This window comes from Periplaneta americana, chromosome 2 (genome assembly GCF_040183065.1).
Source record: "Periplaneta americana isolate PAMFEO1 chromosome 2, P.americana_PAMFEO1_priV1, whole genome shotgun sequence".
NCBI lineage: Eukaryota > Metazoa > Arthropoda > Insecta > Blattodea > Blattidae > Periplaneta > Periplaneta americana.
Genome location: NC_091118.1, coordinates 37,091,950 through 37,115,040, shown reverse-complemented (window position 1 = coordinate 37,115,040; position 23,091 = coordinate 37,091,950). Strand labels below are relative to the sequence as shown.

The window sequence follows — 23,091 nt, the reverse complement described above, 5'->3', positions numbered from 1 at the left end:
ATGTGTTATAAGACTTTCCTGTTTCGACCTATTTATGGGTCATCTTCAGAACTGGTTGTTGGTCTTGGCGCCTCTTGTTCTGTTTCCTGTGAGGGTGCGTTCATGTGGTATAGTGTAGAGTCAAAGAATGTGTGCGTTTTGAAGTTGAGTTGTGTGTTGAGAATTTCGTTGGGGTGTGTTTTTGTGTGTCTGTATATTTCATATTGTTCTAGTGTGTTTAGTTTCTGGCTTTTTGGTTGGATGCGTAGTATTTCCATGTCTGTGTTGATGTCTCTGTGGGTGTGGTTAGCATTTGTGATGTGTTCTGCATATGTGGAGGTGTTCTGTAATTTTGTTATGGCTGTGATGTGTTCTTTGTAACGTGTTTGAAACGATCTGCCTGTCTGTCCTATGTAGAAGTTGTTGCAGGTGTTACATTTGAGTTTGTATATGCCTGTGTGGTTGTATTTGTTTGTTTGTGTTGTGTGTTGAGATGTTTTGACTCTACACTATACCACACAAACGCACCCTCACAGGAAACAGAACAAGAGGCGCCAAGACCAACAACGACCAGTTCTGAAGAGGACCCATAAATAGGTCGAAACATGTAAACGAGGTACGTTGAAGTTTAACACAGGAAAGTCTTATCATACATATTCCGAACCGATACAGTGTTAAAAGTTGTGTAATAAAGATGTATAAAAATTTGAGTTCATTTTAATTGTCTGAAATTGAATGACTTGTTTTATTGTGTAAATTTGTATCTGTAAGATGTTGTTTAGGGTTTGGAAGGGTCCAATTGATACAGTGTCCTCATTTTTTGTTTTTCAAGACATGGTAACCTTATCTGTAGCTTGTGTTTCAGAATTTATTCATAAGGTCATGAATTGCTGAATGATGTGGAATCTGGGAATCTTTCTTCATATCACCTTCTAACTTCATGGACCAACTTGTTAACATATAGTTACAGTATAAAAAAAAAAACTTTGTGCAATACTATATCTGTGTGACATTTTAAGCTGAAATTATAATCACGAACATACAATGGTACAACTAATATCGCCTTAGCTTCCACTCAACCACTCATATTATCACGACTGTGTGAATGAGTCTGCAGTGTAAAGTGTATGTAATTGCTTACCGAGAGCTATGTTGCCATATTCTAATTGGGAGATAATTCACTCACCCAGTTGTTCCTGCATATTGAATATATTATAAATACCAATACATATGACAGGAGAGCCACCTCATTATTTTACATCCTTCTTGGAAATGTTCACTCATATTAATATGTGACAACTGGCTGGTCATAATGAAATTTAAAGACAATCCATATACTCGTAGTAACTACTTATATAACATTTCCGTTAAAGATCAGAATACAATTTCATAACCTTGCCAAACATTACACATATAGAAAATAAACCAGTAATTCTGATCTCTGGGTGGGGGGGGACATTAACAAAAGACATTCATATGAATGCTGTACAAGGTGGATACTAAATGACACCTGTGAAGATCAGGGCATGACAGACCACTTCAAAACAATGGAACATGATAGAAAACTACTATAAATTCTGCAATTTTTACAAGTCAAGTGGGATAACAAGTACTTCTGTGGATAGCATTAATGTATGAATGGTTTTAAACTTGTCGTTTACACTTCCTGCATACAAGTATCTTTGTCAATTAATTCCACTGTCCGAAATTACTTTCATCTCTCGAAGCACAGTCGACCAGTTTGCTAGAAATATAGTTGTATGTGGATATGCAGATACAGCATTTTGTTATCTCCAGTATTGCCAATCCTGAATGCTACTTTCTCCAAAAAGCTTGCACGAATTCTGTTAAATAATTGAAAAATATATATATATTTTTTTTTTTCAAAAACATCAGACCAATAACATTGGCAGACCACAAGGATCTTAATTCTAGAAAACAAAAATTTTTGAGTATTTGAAAAATATTAAGTGACATATAAATTTTGATTCAAAATGCTCCAGGAATCTTTGATGATGCCTATGATAATTTTTTTCACAGTTTGGTGTTGAATACTAAAAGTTTTAATATGCCCCATGTAAATTTGGAGATACCATCCCTGCTACCAAAAAGTAGTCCCATGACTGACTACTTTTTAGGAGGTATACCATATACTTTTCCCAATATCATAATGCGTTATATTATTACAAGCATTCCATGAGATCTATTTTTTTTAACTTTTATCTCAAATACATGTTATGGCTTATACCCTATTTGATTTTGAATACCTTCATGTTAGGTGCTAAAACAAACATTCAGTATTTTGAGAGGTCTAATATTCATCGAAATAAGAAAGTGAAGTATAATAAGCATGGGTCCTAAAATTAATACCTTCCAAGATATGATTACTTGCTCTTCAACATCGTAGGAGATGTTCAATGTGATTTCCATTCACTGTAATGCATTCTTCTGCCTTATGTCTTAGGTACTCGAACCTTGTTACCCTTTTGTTTACTGCATTTCTGATATGATACTGTACACCCAATAAGAAACAAGCAAAGATCTTACTTACATTAAAATATGTCGATGGCTAAGAAGTGATATCTCATATCTGTAAATATGCAGGTGAATCAAACAACTATTTCAAAAATTAATTTTTCTCAAACTACACAAATGTTTTATACACAGTATATGTTCCTGCTTTTCAAGATCTTCTACTCGAGGACAAAATATTAGTTAACTTTCCAATGTTGTGAACATAATAATAATGCAGTTAATGTAAATAATAATGTAGTCAAACTAAATGGCAATTTTTGTAGATAGGAAGTATCACTTCTTAGTCATTATATGCTGCTCCTACATTAACAATTCCAAAGCCCTTGTTTCGTACAAAATGTAATTTTAAAACCCATGTTTATTACTTTCCCTCCTTGTTTTAAGCAATATTGTCATCTCTCAGAATAGTGATTTTTGTTTTTAATGGAAATTACATTGAATATATAACTATGATATTGATGAACAAGTACTCATATCTCGGAAAATATTAATTTTAGGACAAGGGCATTAGTCTGAAGTCTGTCCATTACAACTTAGGGTCGTATATCTGGAGCAGAAAACTGACAGTCTAGATTAGCAAATCGTAATATATTAAATAAAACTAAAATTTGAATAAATATTCGTTCAAAATTATGAATTGTGGTTATTAGCAATATTTCAAACTAGATGCTAAGAAACAAAGGACAGAGATCAAGTGAAATATTTCAGAATTAAACATGTAAAATAGGTATTAAATAAAAACATAATTAGATGAATGGGATTATTGAAAGATGGTTTTGTGAAAAAGTGACATTGTGGGGCTCACAAGATCTTTGTGATGGTGTGATGGAGTTTGTCATTTTGGAAAAACTTTCAATAGGCAAGATCGATGGTGCAGAACTGTGGTTGCAATTAGTCGAATCTCGAGAGTTTTGAACTATAGCACATTATTACACTGCTGTTGAAAATATCAAGCACAATTGTATAGGTGACAGTAGAGTGTGAACTTGAGAGTATAGCAAGTTTTAAGAATGATTTTAAAATTTTCAGTGCATGAAAACGTGGAAAAACTATTCATAGCAAAATTAAACAAATTAAGGCCAATGTTATCAAAATGTATGATGCAAAGCCAAAAATGGATTTTTCATAGCAAAATTAAACAAATTAAGGCCAATGTTATCAAAATGTATGATGCAAAGCCAAAAATGGATTTTTCATAGCAAAATTAAACAAATTAAGGCCAATGTTATCAAAATGTATGATGCAAAGCCAAAAATGTATTTTTCATAGCAAAATTAAACAAATTAAGGCCAATGTTATCAAAATGTATGATGCAAAGCCAAAAATGGATTTTTCATAGCAAAATTAAACAAATTAAGGCCAATGTTATCAAAATGTATGATGCAAAGCCAAAAATGGATTTTTCATAGCAAAATTAAACAAATTAAGGCCAATGTTATCAAAATGTATGATGCAAAGCCAAAAATGGATTTTTCTGTCACACAAGCAACAGAGAGGGTAGGCAAAATGTTTTTTTAAATTGGTTTATTTTACGACACTTTATCAACTGTGGTGATTATTTAGCATCTGAGTGAAATGAAGGTAATAATGCCAGAAAAATGAGTCCAGGGTCCAGCGCCGAAAGTTACCCAGCATTAGCTCTTAATGGGTTGAGAGCAAAGCCCGGAAAAATCTTAACCAGGTAACTTGTCTCAACCAGGATTTGAACCCAGACCCACTCATTTCATGGCCAGACATGTTAACCATTACTTCACAGCAGCGAACGCAAAATATGTTAATGTGTCATTTATGATTCTAGCATAATATTAACTAATAAGTAAATACTGTGGACCTATTTGGAAAAAAAAAAGTTTTTACAGCATCTGGTAACAAGATCTGCTCACACTGAAATCTTTGACACTTAATCCACGGCAAATTCTTTCCAGTCTTTCTCATGAGGAGCAGACAGTAAAATTATGGCTATATAACATTAAAAGTCACACTCTGAAATTATGAAGGTGAAATATAATTATATAAAAAAAAAATCTCAAAAACTTGAAACACAGTTTGCTATCCCCTTCCACGACTGGAGTTCAATGAGACTGGCGTAAAACACAAACAAATCACTACTAGGTATAGGAGGGAAGAAAAGTAGTTCATCCATTTATGTAAACTAGGAAATATCGCGATTTTGAGTTTGATAATTTTCATTATGTTTTTGTTTAATCAAAATACAGTACTGTATTAAGAATGTGTTTTTACTCACGAATTGAGTTATCCATGCGAACGTATTCATTATGCAGTGTATATTATACTGTCTACAGCACATAAGTGTACAATATAGAGAATGAAGTTAAATTGAAAAATAATCATAATATGGATATTTAAACACATTTTTGAAAATGGTGGCCATTCATTTCGATACAGGCTTCAGTCCTTTTGTACATATTATCGCAATATAGATTATTGCATCTAATTCCAATTTCCAGTTTCGTCATTCGTACCAGTAACTCATGTTGAAATAATTCTGTACCTACTCTATAAGAGAGTACCTTACGTACTGTAAATTCATTCTTCACTTCTGCCCGACCCGCACAAACAAAATTACTCAGACATGCTATCTACTGTCCGTCCAAGTGATTATGCCGCAGGATCGTAGAAAGGGGGGAAATCACGTGACAGTTAATTACTTAACTAGGCCATTTTATTTAAGTTATTTTAAACAGTTGTATAATATTACTTAAACGTCCAATTCCTGAAGTGGGTGGAAGAAATCGGGATGCGACATAGGCAAACGGACAGTACCTGTGCGAAAATATAATTCAATATTGAAAGCTCTTTCGTCACTGGAAAACGCGAACATATTTCTGGAACGTACTATACTAACTCAGTACTGCTTACTATATGTGGCCTAGGTTCTGTGTGGAGGACAGTTGGAACTTCATTAGTAGAAGGGGTGGGAGTTGAAGTACATTCAAAAACTCAGGTACAATAAAAATTGAAGTAAAAATAAAATGATGTCCCTGTATATCATCACCAGCAAAAGTGCAATAGAGATAACTCTTAAGTTTTTTACACAGTCAACAAAATAAAGAAATACCAAAAAAGTTGGAAATTTTCCTTACAATGCATGGAGGAATATATACTCCAAAATGAGCATTTCATTAAGTTCCAATGTAACATCAAAATTAGAGATTATTTAAGTATTAACAAAACAGTCAAGAATGCCTATCTTGAGGTTCGCAGAAACAGACTACATGGTGCAATTCTAAAGAGATGATGAAGCTGATGAAGATGTAAAATACTTAATAAGCAACAATATGCTTGCTTCTTACACATCAGCTGGTCGTCTGCTTGCTGGAGAACATAAGACTACAATATATCCACCATCTTCTCATGTAACTACATTATATTTTTCATATATATAAAACACAAAAGGAGACTATTATTAATTTAAATTAGTAATTAGGGTAGTTAACTGGATCCACACATAATGGTATCCCTGCACCTGCCAATACTAAAACTTGCATCTGAATCCTTAGTAATGAGTGCAAAAGTTGATGGGAAAATCGTATTTACGAAATAAAGAGGAAAAAAATTACTCTAAGAATTTCAATCAGATGAAGTTAGGTATTAGATAAAAATACTGGTTAATATTTCTTGTAGTTACTGGAGCCAACAAATCAAGGATTTAGCTCTTATTGAGTTGGTTGGAAGGTTTCACTTCTCATATCCACAGGAATACAGCATTATAAAATGCGTAAAATATACTTTGGTTCAATGTATAAATTGACTATACTAAATAAATCCAATCTACTTTCTGCTACATAATGTTAAATAAAAGTCACAAGACAGAAAATCTACACACAACAATGATTATTTTGTTCACTACTCAGATAATGACTAATTCATTAATAATCATTAGTTTGGCTGAGTAATAAACTTAAAATATTATGTCAACACAAAAAAAACGCTACATAAAAGGAAAGCAAACAATAATAATTCAATATTCAAATTTGAACTCTTTGACTAACAGTCGTTTTAATTAATTTTAAATCTGTCACTTAAAATGTCCGAAGATTTTTGATGACGTATTTTGAAATAAAACTAGGTGTTGTTAGATGATGCTTACATGTAACATGTAATATGCAGCAATTAAAATAGTCGTCATCGTCGTCTTCCTAACAAGTATTAGGCCAAGTGGCCTGTTACGGTCTCAAACTAGAATTTTCAGTCCATCTCTTCTTTGGACGGCCTAGAGATCTTTTGCCATATGGATGGTAATGAAACAGTGCTTTTGGAATTCTGCATCGATTCATTCATTCGAGATGACCCTTCCACTGAAGTTGATATTTGCTGATGAACTGCATAATGGGTTCTATTTGAAGTTCTTGCATTATGTCCTCATTTTTTTTATGATCCCAGCGAGTATATCCAGCTGTTGCTCTCATGAACCTCATCTCACTTGCTGTTATTCTACTGATGTCTTTATTCTTCACAGTCCATGCTTCACTACCATAGCTTAATACTGGCTGTGCTAAGGTTTTATACAAGCCTATTCTTGTGTGTCTTTGTACTAGTGAAGGTTTCATGATTTTATTAATGATCCCCATTGTTTTATTTACATATTTTTTCAGCAATATCTACTTCATCATAAGGTGATAGTCTTAAGTAAAAAGATATGTCAAATTACCTACATTCACACTCTTAAAAAAATCTCCTCCTTTCATAGTCATAACACTGCAATACATGGAGATTCCTTGCTCGACTATCTATTCCAAGGAGCTAAAGACAAAATAACAACGAAGAATGCTACAATCAGTCACTAGATGCTTCCTTTCCTGCCTGTTGATTGACAATCAGTCATGTTTTCAGTTTGAAAATCTGGCAACCCTAATTGTCCGTGTCCTGCAGGTGGCCTCAGTGACGTCAATCTGATACTGACAGGAGGGCCATCATGCCTCAGCTCTGCCAGCACCAGGTTCCAAACTGGATGAGTAGCCCAATAAGTCCCAAGCCCTTCCTATATCAGCATCGGAAACCCACACTCACTCCACTTCACTCCAGCCTATTTTTGATTACTGAAGATGATAGTTGAAATGAGAGGAATGTGGAGGGTTACTGGAAAGACAGAAGAAAATGGGAGTATCCTGAGGAAAACCTCTGCAATGTCTGATTTGTCCATCACGACCTGGCTGAGGGTCGAACCCGGGCTGCCTGAATAGAAGACCAATGCACTAGCACTTGACCCACAGATGTGGCATAGTTGAATCGGCAGATAGCTGAGTCACAAGATAGTGACTGTTTGGACTCAACAAGCATTCTTAAATGAGTGATAAGGTTCAATAAGCCTGAAGGTCCTCCTCAGTATAGTCAGTTAGTGGGGTTTAAAAAAGGCGCATCAGCTACTATGGCTATTTGTGCCCTTTCTTCAGTATAAAGGCAGAAAAAACTCCTACTTAGTTGCTGCATAATTTTGTAGGAAACTATTAATGTAATACAAACATTTTCACGGACGTACAATCTAAGCTCTTTCATTTCTTACGCAAAAAAAAAAATATATATATAATTTATTACAGCAAATTTTGAGCATATCAGAATTCTGTGTAAATTCTGAATAAAAATTACCATCTTTCATGCCATATTCCGTGGCTAAATTGACTCCATACTGAGTATGAGCAAATTCCATTCATAGTTCGGGGTCAGACAGACAGATGGCATGTTAAAAATCACATTTTTGTCGTCATGAATGTTGAAAACTTGTACAACTAATCAAGAAACATTTTAACCTTTATAACAATTGAATATAGAGAACCAATAACTTACAGTACTGAAATAAACAGTGTTTAACAACTGAACACTTTAAGATTTTACACTATCAATAAATGTTAGATACACACTCCATTTGAACACATCAACTAAACACATTGTCCTCATTTGGGACAGTGTAAGTTCTCGAAATGAAAACTTCTTCAAGAATACACCCAAACCTACTGATTTACTGCAGTCACTATTATATCTCATATTGTAAGGATATCATGTGAGCTCAATTCCATTGTGCTAGTCATATAAGCGGCCATAACTGTCTACTTACTCACTTACAAATGGCTTTTAGAGAACCCGAAGGTTCACTGCCCCCTAACATAAGCCCGCCACCAGTCCCTACCCTGAGCAAGATTAATCCAGTTCCTACCATCATATCCAACTCCTTACATTGGCGGTCTGTCAGTAAGTGTGATTAATCTGAATTAAAACTGGCACTCATGGATTTTCCCTCAACATCCACTATTATGACACATTTGGAAGGAACAAGATATGTACTTTTTTTGGATCACATGCATAGTGCAGAAAAGGGAAAAGAAAATTTATTATTGCTGGAACACGCATTAGGAATTCATGTTTTCTTTTCATGACATGACCAACCGAGCATTCAATGACTTCTTACTCATGTGTTTTCAGTAGGGGAGTGAAACTGAGAGAAGAGTTTCTGGTAGCAAGACTGTGCAGGCCATTGTTTTGTTGCCCGACCAGCAGAAGCGGTACACATTTCAATGGAATTTTCTGATTGGATGCTAGTGGGAAAGACCACTGTATACGAAATATATCTCGTAGTAAACAGAAAGCCACAGAAAACAACAAAATAGCCGCCATGTTTCTTCTGAGACGAGAGCTTGATGACTATTTTATGAGTCGTTTGTATATTTATGTTATTTAATTAAGAAAATAAGTGAAAATTTCATCAGAACAACTAATATTTTATTTATGCTCGACCATGCCGAAATGTAGTAATTATACACCTGGTAGCAGTCCTTTAATGCATGTCATTAAAGTACACCTATTCATTAAAGTTCAGGTTTTCGATTATTCTCAGATATGCAATCGAAAGACAACTATCGAAAGGTCACGGAGGCTGGAAATCCAATACTGTTGCAGAAGGTTATGTTCTGTTACTATAATAATTAGCGTTAATTGTAAATAATGTTCAAGTAAATTCAATTTGTCATCTTGTTTTTCAATGTCGAATTCAATTTCAAGGTTATATCAAGACTAATGTTTATCTTACCCTCTAGATTATATTAAGGTCGTCGACATTCGTTTCCCGGAAAAAATCAATACTTTCACATCTGCGCACATCTCACAATTCATGAGGTAGGCTATTGCACTCACTCACATAACAATAACATGAATACTTATGAATACTTTCAAGTTAGAAATATGGTCGAGCATAAAAAGTCGTATGAAACTTGCCTATAATGGTAATTAAGACGCTCGTATGAAAATTATGAAACTCGCTTGCGCTCGTTTCATAAACATCCTCGCATCTTAATTACTACCATTATAGGCTCGTTGCATAATGTACTATTATACTTGTTCTTTTGCACTTATTATCTTAAGCAAATAACATAAACACAAAAAATAATAACATTCATCTTTAACAATCTTTATAATTTGATCAACAAAACCACCTATATCGCGCTCAAATGTTCAAATGTTTAGCTTCTCAGCCAGACCACCAGGAGCGTACCAGTTCTCTGCTTTCCTGTCGTAACATGCGCCGTGCAGTTACATTATTTTGTTGTTCTGTGGTTTTCAGCCTAAAAGCAACTGACAATAACAACCCAGGTGTTGCCAGGTGATGATAGAAAGCAAAAGATGTGAGAACAAATGAATGTGATGTATAAACAATTGCATACTCTTTCAAATTTAAGTATCATAATATAAGGGGTTCTGAAGTCTGATTAGTGGAATATGTGGCTAATCAATGATTGTATGCAATGGATGGGGAAAGGAACTGGCCATCCTACCCCATTATCGCCTGGCCTACTTGCTGTCTCTTCTCACTTTATAGATCTCTTGGGTATGGAACAACAAGTTTTGATGGAGAAATCATTGCAATAAGTGAAAGTCTCAGGAATCTTCTATGCCACATCAGTAAATTTAAAAATGCAGTTATATTGTCAGACTCCAAAGCAGCTATTCTATCAATAGTCTCTAAACACACACCTTCATCTCAAACAGCAGAAATAACTAAAATGCTCTCTCAATTAATATCACTCAATAAAAGAATTGTATTCCAATGGATACCATCCCATTGTGGAATCCTGGGAAACGAGAATGCGGATGCTTTAGCAAAGAAGGGCAGCACTGCTACTTACAGACCTGTTACTAAATCTACGTATTACTCTGTGAAGAGATTTATTAAATCTACATACTTAGACTTCAACAAACAAAATTTGATAACACAATCCCAAGGGAAAAAGTGGAACTCTCTGCATCATAATCCACAGTTAATTCCCGATTTACCACGAAAATCGTCTGTAGCTGCATTTAGATTGGCAACAGGCCATGATTGTTTGGCCAAACACCTGCATAGAATTGGAATATATCAGTCCCCTAACTGCCCATTGTGCAACTCAAACCAAGAAATGGATTCGGAACACCTCAAAATCTGTGCTTCAGTGGCTGGTCATGATAATATCTTTGAAAAATAATGGAGTGCAAGAGGTCAAATGACTTTATTGTCAAACGCCTGGCATTAGAAAACAACAACAACTTGCCTCATAATGATGCCTTATTGGTGTCACTTGTGAGATTCAAACCTGTCTTTGGACAGTTGACTAAACAAAACAATATAGGGGTGCCATTTAAAATTTCGAAAGGAGGTGGAGAGTGAGAGGGTGAAACCTAAAATGCAATTCAACACTGATTTTAAACTTCCCCCTCAATATTTAAATTGATGTATTTTTTGTTTAAATAAAATGTAATTGAAATAGTTATTTAGACTGGGAAGTTTTAAAATAAAAACTCTGTACACTCCAGTCTGCTAGAAATCTATGATTCATGCCCCTAGCAGTGGACAGTTGCAACACATGGAGACATGTTGTTATGTGCATAAACTTTCATTTCTCAGCTTTTTAAGATAATGTAAGCAATATGTAAAACACGCTCCTTCACCAAAATAACGTCAAGACTTACAACTAAAAGTTGGGTCAACTGTTGAAGCTATGAGGCTTGACATTTTAGCTGAAATGATAAATGGACTGGAATATCATTTCGATATTTAACATGTTAAGCTTAAAATGTAAATATATAGACAGTGTGAAAACTTGAAAGTGTTCCACAGTTAAACATAATTTACGGTGCTTCAGTAATGTTCTTCTTAGGTTTCTTCACCACAAAATTCTTGAAATAGTTCTATGTTTTTTTTAATAACTTTGTATATTCGTAATATTATATAAGTTGAATTTTTGTAACACTGCATTACTTTCCATATCCTTCATATACTGGTAGTGAGAAAATAAAATTTGTAAGCATAGAAGCCATACCACAGAATACATCAAATGGTTAAAAGCCTTGAATTAATTTAGTTTCTACGTAATTCATATTAAGTACCAGTAACATTCTAACTGAAGAATATTAGCACAAAAAAATAAATATAGGTTATTAAAAAAATAGAAGTTTTTAGAAAGTTTGAAGTCCATATGCACATGCACGCATACACACATCACATATTCTACCCATACACACGTACGTCAATGTACACACCACATACCTACCCAAACACACGCACATGTGCACACTATTATGGTAATCTCACTGAGAATTTGTAAGCCAATATCTAAAATCTGGTATCACTTAATGGTAGATATGCCTCACAATATGCCTACATGTTATTTAAAGATAGTTAAGGATGTCGATGTATTTATGGGGGGGGGGGGGGAGCAATGCATTTTGTAGTTAATTCAGTTTTCACAGAAGAATAGAGAGGAATTTCATTCATCACATATGGACCGGGAAGAATAATATAGTTTTAAATTTCAAAATGATGTTAAACTGCAGAGATAACACGCCTCAAAAGGTTCTTGATAGTTGAATTGCTCAGACTCATAGCAGTTTCTGTTTTGTAAGCTTTACTTTATTATATGTCTGTAATATTACTTATTTTACTTCAACAAATATCTAAGCTATCAAAGCGAAATCAGTAATTTGAGGTTAGGAAAATTACTTGGTTGAAATCTTAGGCACACACCATAAATGATATACTGTAAAGGTGCAAAACTATTAATATCTTCGAAGCAGCCAATTTTCATAAAATTATACACTGAACCAAAGTAACATGAATTAACATTATGTTTTAAAGTAAAGAAAAATGAAACCAAAGTCTTGTTCAGTCATTCAAACCTACTGACATATTCTTGTGAATATGAAGATATCATAAAAAATAAATAAAACGACTCATAATTAAATTTTTACATATTTCCATTCTTTCTTTACTTTTCCTTGAGCTCTAAGGCACAAACAATTGCCATTCTCAACAAATGATTCAACCACAAATGTAACATATATAATGAAAGTTGTATTTGGAAGCCATTCTCGTACCTTACTTCACAAACAAAAGAATGGCAGTTCAGAGAATATTAAAATGCAGTTAATCTGTTGATGTTCTTTGGTACAGTTAGATGCTATTTAACAATTATAATAAATACGACCATGACCCCTGATGATGGAAACCTTTGGTAGCATCTATGATACTAATTGAGAAAAATGATCTCTCATATAATGTTTTAATGGATATACTCATTTCTACGATATATTAACTATTTCATATGCTGAAGTTTCTTTTTAAAAAACTTCATATGATATAACTGTAAAATATTTAAGGACACAGCATTATTAGGTGTGCATTATATGGATGGACTCTTGAGAGTGATATTCTGTTGAGGAATATTTAAAATATTCCACAAAGACTGGCTGACTAGTGAACAAGTATTGAACTGCAATGACCAGGTGGGCTGATTACAGAAAAAAAAAACCCGTCAAGACTCAAAGTAAATAATATGAAAACATGTATAATAAAATACCAACCAAAACACTACACAAAATTTTCCTATAATAAACATTCTGAAAATCAGATTTTTAGCATGCAAACTTGTACTGCTATAATCGTATGACAAGGAATAGTCAAGAGCAGTACTCTGTACTGATATCTGTGGAAGAGAGTAAAACCCACTCCATCCATTCTCACTTAGTCTTTCTTAATACTATGATACTTATACAACCTGCTCAAAACACCACTTATTTCAAATAACATTTTAATCACATTAAATGTCTAGATGTTTCTGTTTATGTTTAAATGCTGTTTGAAATCAGATTTCAATGTCCAAATGCTTCCAAGCACAATTTCATTTCCTTTTTAAATAATTATAACAAGTCATGTTATACATCAGAGGCGGATAGAACTCGGTCTGTGTTCTAAACAGTTTTAAGAACTAATTCAATTCAAGTCTGTAATAGATGTGATATTTTTCGAAACACCACTTTCAATAATGGAAAAAAAAGTAGGCCTAGGGACATTTTTATTGTACATGAGTTTTTGGATGTACTTCCCTCCCACCTCTTCTACTAGTAAACTTTTTTTTTTATCCAATGCCACCAGGTTGTCTTTTCGACATTTCTGGTATTCTCTCCTGGCCATGGCTTAGTTGTAACCCACTTCTGAGGTTGGGGCGCCTGGAAGGCGGAGTTACATTACCCCGATGATGTGATAGGATGATTATGATAATGTGGTGCCAGGAGAGGTCTTAAATCTAAACTTAACCTAAATTCCAGACCATGGACGAACACAGGAATAATCCCCTTTAAGGAAAAATTCCTGTGCTCTAACCGGGAATCGAACCCGGGACCTCATGAACTATAGCCAGAAGCTCTGACCACTAGACCATGAGGCTGGTTAATAATGCTAACAATGACACTTCATTAAAATAATCAATCATTTGCACTACTATGAGAAATTATGATGTTTCAGAAATTAGAATTATATTTTTGCCCTGCTAAATTAAATTATTATTTAAAAAAAAAAAGTCTAATTTTGTACAAGATGAAACATAGTACAAAATATTACTTATTAACTATGAAGACCTATGATGAATTTCATTTCAATTGCACCTGACAAGTAATTAAAACTTTTTTCAAATAGCTAAAGCAAACAGCGTGAGATAATGTACTAACTTCTTTGCAAGTTGTTCAATATTGTAGCCTGGGCTGGGGTCATTTGACAATTTCAGCACTCTGGCAAATCTATCCAGACAGTTTCCTATTGCAATATCTATTCTCTCACCAAAGATCCTGTATCTATTCCTACAATATGCTATTACTTGAGTGTTACTAGTAAACTTGCACCCGTCCTCCACATAGAACCAAGACCCGCGTATGCAGTCAAAGTCGTCTTACGGTCATAGTAAACAGTGCTGAGTGAATGAGTGTAGTACGTTCCAGAAATATGGTCGTATTTTCCAGTGAATAAAGTGCATTAATTATCTAATCATATTTTCGCATAAGTACTGTGTACGTTTGGTTACATCACTTCCCGGTTTCCCCCACCCGTTTCTGCTGGCCCCTCTGTAAAGGCTAATGACTGGGCTGTCTTAGCTCTTTTCTGAAAACATTTGCTTTAGGAATTGGACGTCTACGTAATATTATAAAGTGTTTAAAATAATTTAAATAAATTTCCTCGTTATGTAAGTAATTTCTACTTGATCCCTCCCCCTTTTCTACAACCCTGCAACATAACCACTTGGACGGACAGTACATAGCATGCCTGGGTAAATTTATCTGTGCGTATCGGGCAGAAGTGAAGATTGAATTTACAGTACGTAAGGTATTCTGTTATAGAGTAGGCACAGAATTACTTCAACAGGTGCAGGATTATGGTCCACCATGTCGACTGATTTGAGTGCTTTGCATTATTTCTTTTGGGGTTGTTGTAAAACAGTTGTGTTTGCTAAACATTCTACAATATAAAAATTAAAGAATTGCATTCAAGAAAAAATATATTACATTTCAGAAACTATACTGAAAAACGTTTTCAATAATGTGCACAAAATAACTGAAGCCTGTATCGAAATGAATGTCCATCGTTTTTTAAAATTCGTTTAAAATATCCAGATTTCGATTATTTTTCAATTTAAATGCACTCTCCATATTATATGCTAATGTGCTGTAGACAGTGTACTATACATTGCATAATGAATACGTCCGCCTGGATAGTTCAGTTAATGAGTAAAAAATACTTATTGTTAATATAGTGTACTGTATTTTGATTAAATAAAATTCTAACGAAAATGATCAAACTCAAAATCGTAATAGTTCCCAGTTTATGTAAATGGATGCACTAATTTTCTTCCCTCCTGTACCTAGTAAAGTGATTTGTTTATGTTTTACAGTAGTGTCATCAAACTCCGGTCGTGGAAGGGGGTATAGCCAGGTTAATATGAGAAATGTTAGTAAAAACAAAATGATGTCCCTGTATATATACCTATATAAAAAAATAATGAACAGTATTTAACCCATAACTTCTATTATTTGTATTTTGTCAAACAAATACGAAAAACTATTTCATCTGACTAGTACACAGATGCTCCACTTAATGTTCCAATCACTAATCTTTCCCATACAGGTTATGTTGAAATACTTTATGGTTCTTTCATAATATAATGATACAATTAAATCTAACTTAGAAAACATTTAAACCTGGAAAACTGTATTGTTTTTAAATGGAAATTCAATTTTCTTCACAGCCAAAATAAACAGAGAAGAAAAATTGTGTTGATACTTGTCTTAGTTTTGTCAACCAAGATCTCCAGATACTATACAGTGATTCATACAAATACATTTTCAAGTCCACACCTGTGGAGTAACGGTCAGCTCGACTGGCCGCAAAACCAGGTGGCCCGGGTTTGAATCCCGGTCGGGGCAAGTTACCTGGTTGAGGTTTTTTCTGGGGTTTTCCCTCAACCCAATACGAGCAAATGCTGGGTAACTTTCGGTGCTGGACCCTGGACTCATTTCACCGGCATTATCACCTTCATTTCATTCAGACGCTAAATAACCTAGATGTTGATACAGCATCGTAAAATAACCCAATAAAATAAATATATTTTCAAGGCCAGGTAGAAGCCTTTAACCCTTCGTCCATATTTTCAGTGTAATATTATTGTTATGGGGCAAATGGTAACATCGTGGTTAAGGCGTAATTCTGCAAGCTAGAAGGTCGCGGTTTCGATTCCTGAAGGGTTCATTCATGGTTTTTTTAATTGATCTAATCTTTCTGGCTGCATTACTACCCTGGAATTTATTCAGCCTCTACATAAATGAGTACCAGGAATATTCCCTTGGGAGTAATAGTGGCTGACACATAGGACTAATTAATATCCCTACTGCCATTAATACCGACTGTCTGTACAGGTCAGAGTCTCAATATCCTGCTAACCTGTGGGCCTTCATGGCATTAAAAACTGGAGACAGGCTTTTCTGAAGTTCACGCTTTTATATAAAATTTTCAAGAGTATTATTACTTCTTCTTCTTCTTCTTCCCTTCAAGTATTAGGCCAAATGGCCTGTTACAATCTCACAGTTGAATTTTCAATCCAGCGCTTCTTTGGGCAATCGAGAGATCTCTTCCCGTTTGGACGATAGTGGAGCATGACTTTTGGGATTCTATCGCTATGCATGCGATGCAGATGATTTATCCAGTTGTACCGATAATGTTTTATGTGATTAATTACAGGTTCTAGTTGTAATTCTCCCATTACACCTTCATTGTGTTTGTGATCCCATTTCGTATATCCCGCTGTATATCTCATAAATTTCATTTCATTAGCCGTCATTCTGCTTTCGTCTTTCTTCCTCATCATTACTTAACAAACAATATTCTTCTATGTAAATCACTAGTCTGGTTATTTAAGATCTATGTTTGTGAGCTACTAACGCAGACTTACTATGATATCTAAAAAGACTGGATGCTATACAATTTGTTACTTGTAGAAATATCACGAGATTTTTATATCACAAATATCTAACTATATGTCATTACATTCAGAATATAAGGGACATTCTTGAGATCATTATTATCACACTCGAATCTACTAATGCATACACAGGGTGATTCACAAAGTTTTATCCGTGCTTTAGGAATCAGTTTTATAGGTCATTTTGAGCAAAATATGTTACATGAACATGGGTCCAATTACTTTTTTATTTGTAAAAATCCATACGCACCGCTATGAGCCAAGTTTGCAACTTGTTTGCGTCTGAATACAAACAGTGGGACCTGCACTAAGGAAAGTGAGGTTCTGCCATCTGGTGACATCAGCAAATCAGCATTTCGCAATCTTACATTGGAAGATATGCTCGTTTAGAGACCAGGTGATATATGTATTATCAACATAATGGTCCCTGCCCCACTTTTCTCGTGCAGTAGCAGCTCACATTGTGTACCAAACGGACGTACAAACAAGAGAATAACCATTGTTATGAACACTGCTGTGCTATGAACGCAAGTGTCCTAAAGTGATCTGGTATTTAAGTATAATGCACCCAAGATACTATCAGAAAAAAGAAAAAAGTGGTAAATCAGTATGACGAATTATAAGAGGAAACTCATGGCGTAAAAAGATGGCTCTTGTAGTCACTTACAAACAACTGAACATACTCTTCCAAACAGCAATAAACTTAACAAACACATTTAAAGAACTGCTGAATTAACTTTTTTTTTACAAAGAATATATATATATTTTTTACTTACTTACTTACAAATGGCTTTTAGAGAACTTGGAGGTTCATTGCTGCCCTCACATAAGCTCACAATCGGTCCCTATTCTGAGCAAGATTAATCCAGTCAATACTATCATATCCCAACTCCCTCAAATCCATTTTTATATTATCCTCCCATTTACATCTCGGCCTCCCAACTAACACTCTATATACATTTCTGGATTCGCCCATATGTGTGTGCTACATGCCCTGCCCATCTCAAAATCTGGATATAACTGTTTTATAAATTCTAACTTTCAGCTTTTTCGAGAGCACATATGAGTAGCTTAATATCAAAGACGGACATCTGACCTCAATCGAAATTTAGATAGCTGTGGTTTTTTATACAATTTTTCATGCTCTTTCCAGTTATAGTGAAACCATATGCAAACTCTAACACTACATTTATAAAATAAATTGTGTTAAATATTACAAAGAACACTATGAATTAAAAAATTGCCTCTAGATCAAAACTATGTAGACGACAGATGTCCGTCTTTGATATTAAGCTACTCATATATTTTTATACTAATGGCAGGTATTTGACTGTTCATTTACTCATATGAAGTCAGTTGTGTAGACCAATTTACAGACAGTCATTGCCCAAGGTGTGCCATAGGAGGCTGGTCTATTGTACAGCTGTGATGATGATGATGATGATGATGATGATGATGATGATGATGATGATGGAGATTTGCTGGGATGCCACAAGTGAACTGAAGCTCCCAAAGAAAACCCCTTTGTTACCTGGACTAAAGGCTTGCTAACACAAGTTATAAAACATGAGTACGCCGGGGATCGAACTCTGGTCCATGGGATTGTAAGCCCAGTGCTCAAGTACAAAGAATATAAATGTTACTAACTTATTTTCATGACAAACATTAATGGTCGCAACATTAAATAGGCTATCCTGTATGAAGATTATAAGGGAGTAGTTCATATGTACAAACTACTGCTGAAATGAACTCATTCACTCATTCTGTCAGTATGTAGAAGAGTGTGAGAGTCTGGATTCTAACAGCATCATGTGAATAATGCATTATGCATTGATTATTAACCGCACTTTTCCACCTCTGATGTATATCATGTCTATTTTCCAAAATTAATCTTAATCTGAAACATTCCCTTCTCGTTTTAACACTTAACAATTAGTGTTACAGGCATTTAAACATACAAATACCTTACACCTAGATCCACCCACCATCACTTTGTCATGCAAAGTTTCACAAACCAATCAATTAAAACAAACCACCGTACGTTGAATAGAACATTAATCACAGCAAATTCACAACTCTTAAGGTACAGTACAACCAAATAACTAGAAACACCAATGTACAATACTTAACAAAATAAAACAAAACAAAAACAATCAACAAAAGGGAACTCAATGTTCACGTCCCCAATACATGAACAGCAAAATAAGTAATGTTACTTGACACGAGATGATGGAGATGAATCAACAAGCTTTGAGCAGTTCAATCACTGGCCATTTATAAAATTAAATAAAATTATTTGGTATCTTAACGTAGTAGACATTACATTTGAGTAATGACTGCCAACTGTTAAAATCTTTGGTATTACAATCTATTCCAATAAACTTACAGAAAAATCTAGTTGAAAACGAAAATGAAAACATCACTTTTCATGAAAGTATAAGGAATTGAAGTAAATCTATTTCTCAAAATTAAAATTAGATAATAAATAGTGTGGTAAATAAATAATAATAATAAAAAAACTGCCAATTTGGGATTTGCTTTCCTTTCAAAATTCTTGAAATTCCTTTTCAGAAAGTACCCAAATACTTAAATCACATACAGGAGTTTTAAAAACTTTCACTTTCTTGTAGTGCTGACTCAGGATTTAAGACAAACTTCGAACTCTTACAAACAAACAAACAAAAAATATGAAAATAGTCAACACTCCTATTGAAATCTCAATATTCCTGAAAGCAGGTTCAAACTGGTCGAGGTAGACAGAAGGCCTCTATAATCACATTAAGAAGGCTTGTACAAAGATCCAAAATTGATTTGCTTTCAATTAACCACTCTATTATATAACAGGTTCACAGCAGAAGAAATATCTTCTATGTAAAAAGAACCAGTTAATATTTATGTCAACATTTCAATTGAAAACTTTGGTAAAATGTAATCAGACACGTCAATGTAGGAAATACAAGTTACGAAGTCAACTTAACAGTAGCAAAAAGATTATAGGTATATATCATAAATATATATATATAGCATAATTGTCTTGATGTGAAAGCTATTTGATTGCAAATTGGTATACTGGCCTTGAACAGCTCTTGACAGAGCTATAGGACTATTGTAAATATAATAAATATGTATATAGAATATAGCTAAATTGTATATAGAGACTGTGTAAATGTGTATTGCAATAAATATATATAGATATCTGTATCTGTAAGGACAAGTGGGACAATTAAATAACATTGATAAATATAGATATGGTTCACAATAATTGTCTAACATTAACTTCGTTCCAATTCGATCTTTGTTGTTGCTAAACCTATCGTAAATTACATCCTTACAAGTTAAGAACCCTGTTTAAAAACTAAACTAAAGTGCATCTCTCAAGGCACGTTTGGTTGATTTGAAAGACTCACTGATATTCAACATTTTATATCAACAAGAGGAAAAAAATATATAATATATGAATCTATTAATAATTTAGCTTATGAATACTAAGAAAAAAGCCTACTTTCAACTCTGAAAGCAAAATTCAATGCCCGGAATTCCTAATTATCTCTTCTGCTACAAGTGTTATGACACAAATATTAGAATATTAAATATTTGTTGACTTAATGGGATAGCAATCCAGGAAGAACAGTTCACACCAGGCTCCCATTTTCGTGTAAAGCTTCTTAAAAGGATTCAGTACATCAGGTACTAGCTAGCTTTCCATTGTAACTTTCCTAATATCAAATTATGACACTTGTGTAATGAAACTATAACTCGAAAAAGTGACAACTTTATCGAAGAATGAAAAACACTCCATCAAGGGTGCTTATTGTCGTCATCAGCCATAACTTTGATTTTTCTACTGGCCATTTCTTCACTTAACCAATCTATCCCTTTCCCTAAAATGCCCCCCATACCATTGCTGCCTGCCCGATCCATTCCCTCAGGACCCTGGGTTCCTACACCGTTACTACCTATTCCTAGTGGAACTCTATTCTTTCCTTCAACTCCGTTGGTCCCCGATCCCAATATAGACCTATTTCTACCCTCTGTCCCGCATTTACGTTCCCTGGGCCCTGTCAGGGTTGCCTTATCCCTCCCTTCACCGGGGTGTCTATAAGAGACGTGTTTGCGAAGGGCATCACGTGAACGTGAGATGTGGCTGCAAACACCACAGGCATAGTTGACGTTCTGATGCGTCTCCATGTGCACACGCAGGTTGTACTGGTTGCTGAGCTGTTTCCCACAGACAAGGCAGGTTGCAAACAGCTTGCCAGTACTGGTGCTGGCAGTGTGAGGAGTGCTAGGAGAGGAAGAGCTAAGCTTCATAGTGGAAAAGTGCGGACCTGGACTCAGATGGATTCTATTTGTTGCGGCTGCTGTTGCTGCAGAATCTGGACCAAAATTTCCACCTCCAGAATCTTCAGAAGAAGGAGACTGTTGAGCTGTGGACACAATGCACAGATCACTAAGTGATGTCACCAGGATTCAAATGCATAGGCTAACCTCTTTAACATCCAATTGTAATACTCAGCCTCATCATTCAATTACTGTAAAAAAATAGTATATTGTGATATAAGGGAGGTAAGTACATTATTATAACAGAATCGAGGAAAAGTTAGAAAATATGAGACGAAGTCGAGTCTAATTCCGAGATTCTGTTACACAGTTAACACATGTGTATTGCACATTATTTTTTTGCACAATCATATTTTTAGAAAGGCAAATATAGTACAGTTGTGTTTTTTCTGCATTGAGATACAGAGTAAATTTATTTTTCAAGAATTTTGTATATTGTTTCATCACTGCTGTTGCTGGTTGTTTGTCCAATGCTTAGGCACTTGACAATGAAGTCATTCGCCATTTTGCAGCTCATACTACAATACTTACTTACTGGCTTTTAAGGAACACAGAGGTTCAGTGCCGCCCTCACATAAGCCCGCCATTGGTCCCTATCCTGAGCAAGATTAATCCATTCTCTATCATCATATCCCACCTCCCTCAAATCCATTTTGGTATTATCCTCCCACCTACGTCTCGGTCTCCCTAAAGGTCTTTTTCCCTCTGGCCTCCCAACTAACACTCTATATGCATTTCTGGATTCGCCCATACGTGCTACATGCCCTGCCCATCTCAAACGTCTGGATTTAATGTTCCTAATTATGTCAGGTGAAGAATACAATGCATGCAGTTCTGTGTTGTGTAACTTTCTCCATTCTCCTGTAACTTCATCCCTCTTAGCCCCAAATATTTTCCTAAGCACCTTATTCTCAAACACCCTTAACCTATGTTCCTCTCTCAAAGTGAGAGTCCAAGTTTCACAACCATACAGAACAACCGGTAATATAACTGTTTTATAAATTCTAACTTTCAAATTTTTTGACAGTAGACTGGATGATAAAAGTTTCTCAACCGAATAATAACACGCATTTCCCTTATTTATTCTGTGTTTAATTCCCTCCTGAGTATCATTTATATTTGTTACTGTTGCTCCCAGATATTTGAACTTCTCCACCTCTTCAAAAGATAAATTTCCAATTTTTATATTTCCATTTCGTACAATATTCTCGTCACGAGACATAATCATATACTTTGTCTTTTCGGGATTTACTTCCAAACCTATCTCTTTACTTGCTTCAAGTAAAATTCCCATGTTTTCCCTAATCGTTTGTGGATTTTCTCCTAACATATTCACGTCATCCACATAGACAAGCAGCTGATATAACCTGTTCAATTCCAAACCCTCTCTGTTATCCTGGACTTTCCTAATGGCATACTCTAGAGCACAGTTAAAAAGTAAAGGTGATAG

General features: G+C 34.7%; 1 protein-coding gene across 4 annotated transcripts in view; it reads right to left on the bottom strand.

The window, feature by feature from the left end:
• LOC138692550 (protein tramtrack, beta isoform-like) overlaps positions 1 to 23,091 on the bottom strand; it is a 54,449-nt gene that overhangs the window by 16,441 nt on the left and 14,917 nt on the right. For 2 of the 4 annotated variants that reach the window (XM_069815501.1, XM_069815510.1), the window contains exon 5: positions 12,736 to 21,727. The exons of 1 other annotated variant lie outside the window; for it this stretch is intronic. In XM_069815501.1, the coding sequence (XP_069671602.1) occupies positions 21,099 to 21,727 (629 nt within the window). In that variant the 3' untranslated portion in view covers positions 12,736 to 21,098. Of the gene's footprint in view, positions 1 to 12,735; positions 21,728 to 23,091 lie in introns of those variants that run through there. One more of the 4 variants, XM_069815521.1, reaches the window with a different exon arrangement.